The sequence below is a fragment of the Bombus impatiens genome, unplaced genomic scaffold (assembly GCF_000188095.3).
Source record: "Bombus impatiens unplaced genomic scaffold, BIMP_2.2 scf_0977, whole genome shotgun sequence".
Taxonomy (NCBI): domain Eukaryota; kingdom Metazoa; phylum Arthropoda; class Insecta; order Hymenoptera; family Apidae; genus Bombus; species Bombus impatiens.
Window position 1 is genome coordinate 1 of NT_177396.1, and position 13,178 is coordinate 13,178.

The 13,178-nt window shown below is 30.1% G+C and overlaps 1 protein-coding gene across 2 annotated transcripts in view; it reads right to left on the bottom strand.

Moving 5' to 3' along the window:
* Positions 1-1,168: 1,168 nt before the first annotated feature.
* The window catches only part of LOC100747378, a 13,148-nt gene continuing 1,138 nt past the window's right edge, over positions 1,169-13,178 (bottom strand). For both annotated transcript variants that reach the window (XM_033323424.1, XM_033323425.1), the window contains exons 2-5: positions 11,133-11,314; positions 6,996-7,194; positions 4,468-4,574; positions 1,169-2,337 (exon numbers count right to left, since the gene is read on the bottom strand). In XM_033323424.1, coding sequence (XP_033179315.1) covers positions 2,212-2,337; positions 4,468-4,574; positions 6,996-7,194; positions 11,133-11,314 — 614 coding nt within the window. In that variant the 3' untranslated portion in view covers positions 1,169-2,211. The remainder of the gene's footprint in view (positions 2,338-4,467; positions 4,575-6,995; positions 7,195-11,132; positions 11,315-13,178) is intronic.

Here is a 13,178-nt window from a genome sequence, read left to right on the forward strand (position 1 = left end):
TTCTTTCTGCGTTATTATACAATAACGTAAATGTGTATGATCTATGGTTAGCACTGTTTCAACCAAGATATACAAAGCAGTCATTGCGTTTCAATTGGAGTCGAATGTGAATACAGCACATACATCGTGTAGTTTTTCAACTGATGATGAAAAGAAGTTCGTACAGGATATTATCAGTGAACTGCTTGCTGCGCGAAGTAAAGATATTGATAACAATTTTTCCACTTTCACTAGACGGAAAAATTATGTTTTTATATGTTCAAGATAAATAAATTTTAACTCTGTTAGGCATTTTTCTTTTAGGAGTTTAAGAAATACTTTATGTGTATAATGTTACATATCTAAACAATTGATAAATAAAGCATAGATACAACAAAATACAAAGGTATAGAATCATTTGTTTCATAAAATAGAAAAGATTATTCCTGCAGAATTTAAAATTTTACGAAAGAAAAAGACGAGAAGAAATTTGAGAACCATGATAGAAGTGAAAGACAAATCCTTTGTATTGAACTTTTAATGACTTATTCTTTTTCAAATGACTTCCAGTATGAGATTTAAAAAATCGCTATTTAAGTGTTGAATATGCACGAATAAAGCGAAATCAAGTTTGTTAATATCTATCGAGGATACAAAATTACTTGATAAATTAGTGCAAATTAATATCTCGCACTACGATATATCCTCCTGTAGTACCGCTAATAATTTTATAGTTGGTACGATATTAAACTTCAATAAACTCTATAGAAAAAATTATAACATAAAATAATGGATACAATAAATTTTTCTCTGTGCAACATCACCATCAACATCATCCTGTGTTACATCGGTTACGGTTACACCATCGCGTACGACAACGATTATTAATGAGTTAATGATGTTATACCTAAATATCTAGTTCCCACCGTAGTCGAAGCAAAATGTTTCTGTATTACGAAAAAGAGTGTCATCATTCGCAAAGCGATATTTGACGCAGAATAAATATATTATCTTACTAAATTGCTACCGTTTGTCCTGTTCGTAGGTAAAGAGAGGTCTCCTTTGTTCAACAAACTCTTATTAAGTTGACAATGCTTAATGACGGCATCACGTATTACGACCATCGAGTAGCAGGAAGCAGAGTGTTGCATTTTACACTTAATCACTTAAATCATTTGTTTATTTTGATAAGCACATGCACGCGCATACGATATAATTTGCATACAAAGATACACAACACTCGACGATGGGGACACATCTTATAAATCTAAGGATTTTCTCCATTATGAACTGCCTTAACAAAAATTTTACACCACCTTTACACAACGTTTACGTATGAAACGTACTGGTGTAATTTTTGTATTTTGTGTTTCAACGTGCAAGCGGCTATTCCGATCGTAATCAGAAACTAAGATGATCAATTTTATTTCTTCCCTATGTTGGAATTAGTTGTTCTTGTAGTACTTGGCGCTCCTGTCGAAATATATCTTTATTTCTTTCTATATTTTGATGAATTTTCACATTAAAGAATCCTTTTGATAATTATCTTATTTTTCAGATCGAAAAGACGAAATTTTAGAATCACAACAAGCAAATAATTTTACATAATTTCATTTTTGATGAATTATCCTCTTCTCTCTTGAAATACTAATAAGTTATTCTATAATTCTAAAAATTCTTTATTCAATAAAAATGCAACAAAAATTAATTTCTGCATTTGTATTGTTATTTATTGTCGCCAAGTAGCAGATCTCTCGTGATACCATAAAATACCACGAAAAATACTATACTAGAAGCATCATTCCAACATACGGAGAATCTTCAAAGGAATGTTCGTTTAATTATATATTTTTTTATAAAATCTATCTTCTGTTCCTTTTCCCCTCACAACTCAATGTCATATTTCTTTACTTTGCATTCACGCATATTTTCTTCGGGCATTCAATTAACAAACATGATTCCAATTAGCGTACACACAAGGTGATGTATAGTTTCTTGTAAATATGTACCGGCTGAATATCATCAGACGGAACGTGCTATAAACACAGATATGTAGATTTTTATAGAGACCGTAAGTGTGAAATAAAACAGAATTTGCGGTAATTAGTCACCATGAATGGAGAAGTGAAAGTCTTGCTCAGGCTTGTTTCTGGTACACCCCCTTCACCAACGTCCACGCTAAGATCCTTTTTACAAGGTCATACGTGGCGAGCGGTGGAGGGGGTCTGGCCGCTATGCTTGGTCCACCTCGTGACAAACTTCCATATAGTCTGGATTATGCATTATATCCTTTATCATGTCCTTTAAGATCGGATAACGGGGAAAGATTGGATACACTTTTGAGCTATTGTATTCCTCCTGTGGGAGACAGAGCATTAGTATTATTAACATAAGGTAGGTCATGGTCTATGACAAAATAGTGAGTAATTGTAAATTGGTAAATGAAAAAATTAAAGAATTCATGACAAAAACAATTTCTGTACACGTTTATTTTTCTCCATGACAGCGAGTGAGATCCGTTAAAACGTACCGCACGCGTACCGAGCGAAAATTCACAATCGATTTTCTCGAAAACAAAGCCTCAAACGAAACATTTTTATTAAAAATTGTTATTCTATATTTTCGACTTCTTTTTTCGCGTAGAATCATCTCCTTTCCGCTTGTACCACCAGTTACCAAACACCCTGTATAATAATATGTACAATATACACAATTCCTGAGTGAGTGCATTTATAATCATATCGCAGAAAAACTATACCTATTTAATTATAGCCATAAAGACCTCGTGACGAAGGTTTTTATAAAACTGGTTAATTTTCATTTGATAGTTAAAGTATAGATTATTTTTTATAACATTAATTCTACCCTGTTGTGAGTTTGCGTTATTATCTAAGAAGTAAACAAATTTTACAAGTATTGTTTTTATTATCAACCCTCTTAATTGTACTGGATCTGTCATTTGCTTGGTAAGGAAAAGTTCGATAATTTCAATTTGGAAAGAATTAATGAACATTGTGATTATATTTTTATATCTAGAATAACTATTAGATTATTATCAATGTTATCACATTGAATATTTTATTTTATCTTATAAAGTGAAAAGGCAGATAAAGAGGCCCTTTACCACTATGTGATAACTAAATTTATATAAGAAATTTATATAAGAAACCTTTCATATGGTTCATAATATTATAATATTGTGGATGTTTATGCATTAGAATCAGTGTAAATATATTAAAAATTGAACAAGGATAGGTACACGAGGTTGCTAATGACCGTGGAAAGCAACATTAAAACGAGAAAAACAAAAAGTAGAGAAAAACAAAAGTCATGAGTTGGAGGTCATTTCAAATCATGTTGTTGTTTTGCCTCGGAGTATCAGGATCGTTAGAATACACGTAATATAAGAATAAATAAACTCCGAGCAAAACAATGTCGCCGCTACGTGCAATCGTCGAACGAAGACGAATGTGAATTTTCCGACTCTCCCCCGAGCAGTATAATCAAGCGAACGCGATCGCAAGGAAACGAGTTACAGTCAGCTGTCGATCAGTTATCAACCAGTTATCAACGAATTATCCGCGATCTAATTAACGAGTCATTAGCGATCCTATTTTACGACTGTCTTAGCGAATCGGGTAGTACGAGCGTCTTTGTGAACATTGTCTGTATACTAATCTATCATTTTAAATATTTTCGACGGTTTCAACAACGAGTAATTTCGTCCATTAAACCCCACCTCTACAGACGTTTAATTGTATTTGTAAATTATGATATACTTGGATATAAATATACAATTGTTTTATTCTAAAAAGTACGTTCCACATTTTTCTATTTTTCTAGAAGCTTTAGACTAATAAGATGTAGATTAGAATTTGTTTCAAGCAATACGTTACGAAACTGTCTGTCTAAGAAAAGCAACGCGAAGAAATCTTGATCAATCAGTGCCGGAAACTATTATTTCTTTACGAACTTTGTCAGGTTTGAAGTGAGCATTGTGGATAATGATAAATCTATGTGGGCCGCGCAGCGCTAAGTTATTCCTACTTTATTCATCTCGGTCGTACCATTTCTTCTTAAACGAAGTATCGGTATTGTGGGTACGTCATATAAAAATCTCTGACCGGCATTTTTGCATTTATAAGACAATGTGAAGAAACGTTTTTGACTTTGAACAATAGCTCCGTTGACGCAAATAAATTTTTATAATTTTACGAACAGTCATTTCTTTTCTCTGTTGAATAACTTCTTTTATAGTTACTCTGTTTGGATAATGAAGGACGAAGAAATAAAGTGGGATTTACGTATAAGATATGTATATATGTGTATTTGCATGCTAAAAACATAAGGAAGGTTCTCAAGCGAGCATGTTTTCGAACATGTTTTTCAGGAATTATTTACCAACTTATTCAGTTTCGATACATGTAAAAGAAAGAAAAAAAGACATGTGAAGCAAAGAATAATTTGGTTTACTTAGTTTATAAATACCTTTAAGTCTCGAATGAGATTTCTCAGTCCCGTGTACTTTTTCAATAATCTGTACAGGTCGTTAGTCATTTGAGTGTTCTCTGCTTCAATTTGAGCTGTTGTCATACCTATACATACAAATAAATATGATATATATGATATATGTATATATTACCACTTATATATATATAATATATTATATATATTATATATTATATATATTATATATTATATATATTATATAATATATATATATATATATATATACAGAGGAATAAATCGATAGAGAACAAATGTAAAACCTATTACGTTCAATGAAAAACGTATATAACGTATATGCTATTTGATGCAATGCGTAATTGACTTAATCAGTAATCTATTTTAAAGTCATATCGGGCTTTATCTTTTTATGACACGTTTAACATTTTCTATAAGAAGTTGAACCTCAATGTTTTACACATTATATGACATTTCATTCCAGTTATATTTATTTTCTTTCTATTCGCTTTATTCTACAGAATCGACTATAAGATAGATAATTTTTAACACTAAAATTGTCTTAACAATTCATGTTAAATTAATTGACAATTAAAATGACCAATTTGCAATTTTTCATAGTAATTTTTGTAGCACTATATGTATGTATGTTTATGCATTCACAACTGGGGAACTCGTGTGATTTTTTGTAAAATATATAAATAAAAACTTGCATTTTCTTGAATTGTACATCAATTTTTACACACCTTCCATTTTGATCTCTTTGGTGCAAGTTTTGTATTGTAGACGTCGGTAATAGTAGCGTTAATGGCTTTGAAAAGTATGTCGTAATTAACCATAATTTGTAATAGGTGTATTTATATTATATAGATAGTAAGAAAAAGCAATATATGTATAGTTACATACGTATAGATCTTAGGTAAGAACAGCGAAGAACTTAATTGTTTTAAAACTGTTATTCATCTATTATACTTTATTAAAATTTTATTTTAAAGACATATATTTAACAACAAAACTAAGTTAGTAAATTATTTTACTATTACCAAATGATCATGTTTGTCTTCAAATTGTAGTATCAATTCTGATGAAATGGATGTTTGAAATGGTTTCAAGGGGGACATAATTTGACGTGATTAGTTTTTGTAAGAATATGCGTAGTGGACATATGTAGGTCAAGTTTGTTTTTTTAGATGAAATCATATATCTTTCATTACGTTAGCCGATCCAGCTCGTAATTTTGCGTAAAAAAAATAAATCTATCATAACATAGGACTATTAATTTAGCAGATAGTTTAATTTCAGTTCGAATTCAATTCATAACTGGAATCACTGCGATAACTTCTCAGATATATTTTATTTATTTTTATTTTTATTTTCGTAATATTCTCTAATAATCGCTACAACTTATTTTCGTAACATTTTTATTGAACCATGTTATGATATATCCAACGATATCATTGAAATCATATACATTCCGTAATTCTTTCGTGATCAGTTATCTCTTTAAAATATTTATAAATCTTTCATATAAGCATTTCGTATGATATTATATATAGATAGTAACATTATAATATAATATTATAAATTAACAATATTATTTTTATTATTAACACGTTGACCGTATTCGGGTGTCGCTTATTTGACTACTTGCGAAGGATCGCCGTAGGTATTTGAAAAGATATTCCATAATAATAAATGGTTAATTAATAATTAATTGTAATAATAGTTGAATTGTTATAAAATAAAAATACGAAAATGGTTTATTAAAAAAATTATTTAGAATGTAAAACTTTAAAGCATTCTATACACAGCTGAGGTTGGTCGGGACAATTTGGACAATAACTTATTGTTTTCTTCAAATTCTTTCGTGTCTTTGTTCGCTCCATTCCACGTCTTTTATTTACATAACGTAGTTTGCATGCGCGTCTAATACTTCTTTCGGAATCGTTTTTTCGAACGGCGATATTATGCCGACTCCGTCGAAGACAAGGATATTTTGTATTTTCAGACAACCCTAATAATTTTGCAACTAATAATTGTCTAAATATTCTAATATTTATATTTTTTCTTGTTGCAATTTTACAAACCGTCAAAGCGTTTACAACAGAAATTCCCAAAAAGAATCGAATGGCAAGTTTTCTGTACCATTTGATTCCTTTTCTAATTGTGGTGGCATAAGAAACCATTTAGTCGGAATAACCTATACCACACTTTCCTTCGTTATATTCAACAACAGCTAGTGGTTTTAATGTTGCGAACAAACGAAACGAAAGATCATTCTTGAGACCACCACTTGAGCAATTCGCATTATTAAAATATCGATGGGAGTACCTAGCAGGGAACGCAGGGATCACTGGTACCGACGAAGATTTCTTTGAAAACACACGTGGCAGTCAACGTGTTAAAATAGATACATTCTCGAAAAACAAACATATGTATGTTTAGCAATTGTTCTCTAATCTATTGATTTTCAACTTTATATTTAAACATCTTATACATTGGAACAATCCATATTTGGAAAATTGATCTTCTGTAATAGAATTTCAACTCACTTTCGAGTCTTTCAATGCGTTCTCTTTTGGTATCAGCTTCCTCGGCCAGACGGGCCGAAGTTTTCACACCCTCCCCGCTTTTGTGGGTCTTTTCCATAATGGAACATGCGCGTAGAACAAAGGCAGGCACTGTTTCCTGTTTTTCCTGTTTAGGTATATCCACCAGTGTCCAGTATTGAGTCTCCAACTTGATGACGTCCTAGAAAGATAAAGTCATAGATGCCCTTGTATATTTACAAATATAGATCATTTGACATATTTTTGCGCCAACTTGTTTACAGTGACATTTAAGCATTAACTAGTTAGATAGAAACATATTAGATTTTTTATTTTAAATAAATATTTTAATATCTTAATCTGAATTAACTCCACTAATTTCATTATTACGATATTTAGTAATTAATTAGTAAAATAAAAACATATTGAATTTTCTGTTTTTGAAAAATATTATATCTTGGTTTAAAAACATTTTAATATTTTAAACTCAGTTAAAACTATTTATACATTAATACAAATATTTCTACATCAACCTCTTTATTTTGACGTTTAAAGATTAATTAACCGTATATAAATGTATTGCAGAAATTTTGTTTTTGAAGCATATTATACCTTAAATTTAAAAAATGTTCCAATATTTTCAGTTTGGTGGATCTCCTACTCAACATTTTTTAATAAGAAACTTTTCCATAAAATTAAAAGTTAGTAACCAAAAAATAATTTCAATTCGATGGATTTTACTTACATAAATAGAAATATATATAATATAAAATACATAATCGACAAGAGAAGCCGGGAAGTCTTTGTAAAAGATTGTAAAGAGCAAATAAAATAAGTATGGAACACGTCCAAAAAATATCTAGAAATAAAACGATAGGACGAACTAAAGATTCTTAAAGAGGAAAGGGTGAGGGTGATAAAGGAAAAGAAGGAGGAAAAACAAGAAAAAGTGGAAAGAGGATGGAAAAGCAAATTCATGAGCGATTCCTGGGGGACGAAAGAAAGAAAGAAAAGGGAGAAGCAAGGGAACGAGAAACGGGTAAGGGAAACACAGGAGGATAAAGAAAGAAAAGTGGTAGGAAATGAAGAAACACTAAACAAAGACATAGAAGAGGAAGAAGCACGGAAATCTCTGAAATTGACGAAAAAGAATAAAGCAGCAGAACAAGATGAACTTAAAGTTGAATTTTTAGGAAACGTACTCAGCAAATGGATGCCAAAATTGAGAGGACTTCTTAATGAAATAGCTAGCGAAAAACTGAGGAGAGATAAGGATTTTTCCAATAATATACATATCAAGTAAGGGACGAGGAAGTAGCTTCCAATTACAGAGGAGTCATCCTCCCGATCGTTGAATATGAGTTAATGACGATTTTAAGTTATCAACAAAGATTTTGGGAGGGAGAATCAGAAGATGACAAGATACTAAAGGAAAGTCAGGCAATCTTTTGATAAAAGAGAAGTATGCTAGATCATACATTTGTCTTAAATGGCCTAATCGATAATAAATTTAAAAAAAAGGCAGAAAACTATATATTGCATTTAAAGATTTTAAGGTCTTCAATTTATCTGAGACAGGGAACTGATATTCAAAATGAATGGAAGTAATCAATAGGTATAAATACTTGGGGCATTGGTTATCAACGGGTAACACGTTGCATTTAAGCATTTAAGGATCACCGTATCGCAGCGAAAGTCTGAAAAACCGCGAATACAGTAGGGAGCTTGGCGAGAAGAACAGAAATTGGAGGCTTGAAAAGAAAGTTGTACTTAATAGATACACCAGTACAGGGTTCGTGTATGGAATGGAAGTACGCAGTTGGAAGAGAAGGAAGAAGAGGAAATAGAAAGAGCACAGAGAAGATGCCTGAAAATAATTCCAGTATCAAATACCAACATTCCAGAATACATATGGAGAATGGAGTCTGACGTTAGGAGAATTAAGGTATAAGTATGTAAAAGGGCAGCGAGTTATATCCCCGAGATATTACAGATAGGAGCAGGCACAATTCATCAAATTGCAGACCTCCGCAGAATTGAAAATGAAGCGCCATCAGTATAGAAAAGAGAAGTAATTGATGTAATGGAAGAAGTAGAAACTGAAACAACATAGGAGATGACAAGAAAGCAGGAAAGATTTGAAGAAGAAAAAAGAGAGCTTAAAAGAGGGTTAAAAATAAAAGAACAGGGAAGGATGATTGGAGCAAACCTGACGAGTCAAGCTATTGTGATTGGTGCAAGATAGGAATGGAAATTGAAGAATATCTGGAGGACAAAATGGTGGAAGAGAAACATAAGGAGCGGTAGCCGAGAATAAAATATGACAATGTGGAAAGAGCAGGGAAAAAGGCGTTTAGGGAGAAAAAATGTAAGGTATACAGAGAATATGGAGCACATACACAGTTGCTTGGGAATCTTAAAGAATTTCTATTAAACTACATAATACTTCTAATAGATAGATAGTACAAAATGCATAATGTCGTATTGAAAAACAAAGTTTCTTGAAAAAATAAAAATAATCTTTTTTTTGAAAATTTATCTACTAAATTCAAGAATTTTGGTTTAATTAAAGAAACATAATATAACTTACATTTATATAGTTTTAATAAAATATCAAAAAATATCATTTGTTTATCTACTGCAAATTGTACTTTTGTTGACATATTGATAGAAAGGAATATTTCTTTGGAAAGTGTAGATAAACACTTTCATTATTATAGTATTGCGTAAATTCTGAGAAAAGAAATACAAGGAAAAGAGTTCAGAATGAATTAGTGTCCAAAGTAATTGACTGTTACAGAATATCCCGTCTTTTCATCTACGTATATTGATAAGTTACATGAAACGAATAAAAGCAAAGAAAACCATAGCTTCTATTCGGTTCGGAAAGGTTCGGAAAAGTTCGGAAAGAAAGCTATATATATATGTATTGATTCAGACCAACTATTTTATTAGGATTCTTTCCTAATTTCAAACATAGAAATCCTTCGAATGATTCATGTCTTTTTTATCTATAAGAATATTTGTTAAAAGATTTATCGTTTCGAGTATTAGTTAGTTATCTAAATTAAGTAATATTTACTTATTTATAATACTTACTTATAAATTATACTTATCTATAATAAGTATTAACTTATTATAAATAATCAGCCATGTCACTGCGCCACGCCAGAAAAATTACTGAAAATTCTCAACACGAGAATTGATTGTAATTTTAATAAATAAAATAAATAAAAAAAAGTATTATTTGTATTTAAAAATTATTTATCGATGATGTTTTGATGATATTATCTGTATATACATTTGTAATTGTAGGTATCAAATTATTAGGGCCGAAAGTGAATTTACATAATTAGTTGTTTAATAATTAGTACTGATGACGAATTGATTTTTAAAATATTAATTTTATTGTTGGAAATTGAACCTGAAGTTTGTATCTACGATCTTAATCAAAGTGAACTTTACACCTTTCAACTCACTTAACATATACCAGTGTTATTAGCATTCGTTGTAACGTTACTAGACAAAAAGATGTACGGAAGAGAATACGGTCAGTGGATTTCACTGGACAATTGTAGACAAAGATGTGCAACTGTGTTAGGAACGAAATTGCTTTTTGTTCGCTATATTTTCACGTACCTATATTCGTATACTATTCATATTAAAGGAACCACGAAAATAATTTATTATCTCTCATAAATGTCTGGATTGCATTCGTGGTATGTACCTGTTATGAAACTAAAGATAATCCTATTAAAATGTAATGCAATCTAGATTACTAGACTTTAATAATACACTGGAAAAGTTTACTTACATTTTCTTTCATAGAAATCCTGTTTAGTCTAGTATTAACGAATAAAATCAATATTATCTAATATATGTCATTTAATAAAATTAATATTTTTTATTTAAATATTAACACTACAACGATTCACTTCATGTCAAAAATTGATAAAATATGGTTTTTATAATATAAATGAATATAGAAGTATCGTTAATGTTAATTATACTGATATTTGAAATCTATTAAGTAATGTTTCACGTTGAAGAGTATGTTATAAATTACGTAGAATTCATGAATACGTTAGATAACTTTGAATACTAAATTATTAATCTTTAAGAATACAATATTATAATTACCTTAATCATTAGTTTTAACAGGTTGTAACGTTGAAATACGTTACGAACTTGCTTGCTATCAGTATATTTGCACATGAGTTCAACAAGGGCACGTTTAGCGATCTCGTAGCTTCCGTCGAGGCGTATCCTTACGATTCTTAATCTTTCGTTTGTTTCAATCACCTCTTCTTTAGTTTGTCCACCTACATTAACAAATATAACAGAATATTTTTGCACATTACGTACATTCTATATATTCTTAAACCTTCAAGTTTCTTATAAATGCATAAACATCCGCAGTTTACTAATAATCCAGAAGTAATTCTACCAGTGTGAATGAGGTTCCTTAATTTTAAATTGTTTTAGTAGGCTAGTTTAATTTAACATAATTTTGCAGATATTTTTTAATGTATTCTTATTATGTAAAATATAGGATGCAAAATAAGATCAGGTTCTAAAAATTATATAACCTAATCCAAACTACTGAGTATTTCTTATAAGTCGATTATGAATGTTTATGCAAATTCATATTCTTATAAATGTAATTAAATAAGTGGAGTCTAACTAGAAATCTGTATCGTTTATTAGATATTATTACAGTATTGTATTTCAAATATCTTTCCATATATAAACACTCGCAGTCTATTTATCACTTATGATTCAATGACACCTTTTTTGAGGTTGTACATTCCAATATATGCATGTTTTATCGAAGGAATAAGCAAGACATTAAGCCTTGCACTTTTTGAACTGTGGTCAAATATTCTTACTCTGATTTTTTGAGAAGCCATAATGCATCAGAGCTACAATCAGCATTCTTAAGAACAATATTTATCATTTTGTGAGTTAATAATTTGCCCAAATGTTATTTTGAATTTGGAAATTAATAATATTCTATAATTTTGTAATGAATAATACTTCTAAAAGTGATGATTAAACAAATATGAATATATGTTTCATTTTCGCTAAATATGACTAGTTTACAAAAATGTAAACTATTAATTTTAATATTTATTAAACAATGTATGTATGACATACATATATCTATGAGGACATACATACAATAAATAAAGCTTAAATATACAATAACACTAGTACTAGTTTAATTAAATTTCATTGATATTTACTTCCACACCTGTCCATTTATTTTTGGCCATGACTCTATATATTTGATTAATTAAAAATGTAGTAAGGGAAAATCTTATAACCTTTACTATTTCTAATTGACAATATTTTTTCATCATATATACAATTTTTCAATTATTACTATTCATAATTTCACCTTCATACACATTAGATCTTTTGACAAAAATCTATACGTTTAATGAATTACAAATGTAGTAAAGGAGATCAAAACAAATTTTACTATTTTTAATTAACAATATCTTATTGGTATACATAGATATATCTGATTTTGTTTTCTTAGGAAATATTATTCTATCACATACGTATTCTAGAAAAGTAAACAAATCGTAGGTTTGACTTTCATAAAGTTGTTCCGTAAAAAACAATATAAATAGTACTTCTGACGCGTCGATATACCAACTGTGGACGTAAAAGTTCCTACTTTAATTCATTCTATTCATGATCTAAGAATCGACCATTTGGCACATGGCCAATACCTTATATCTAGCAGTTGGTATGAACATCTTTATCCCAATTCTCCGGCATTACTATACCGCAACCAAGTACAAGTTTTAGGAAATCGACATTTAAGATCGTGTAACCTTCCCTCGGAGTTTAAATTGTCTGGATATTAAAATTATTTGTTACTGCTGGAAGGTTACTTACTTTTGGAAAATGTTAAGGCATTACGCAGAATTAAATTTCAATTAATTTCAGAGATACGTAACGAACCATCGTATCGATACGAGATACGTATCGATATAGTGCGTATAAATTAAAATTAAATTTTCGTACAATAACGTAAGAACATCAAGAAAAGAAAAGTTAAAAGTAGTACATGTATTTAAAATTAATGTGAAATAATATATATGTCGGAGATGAAAGGACATCGAAGCTTCCCCTTTGGAACTTCGGGACAATCCCCTAAATCCCCTAACACCG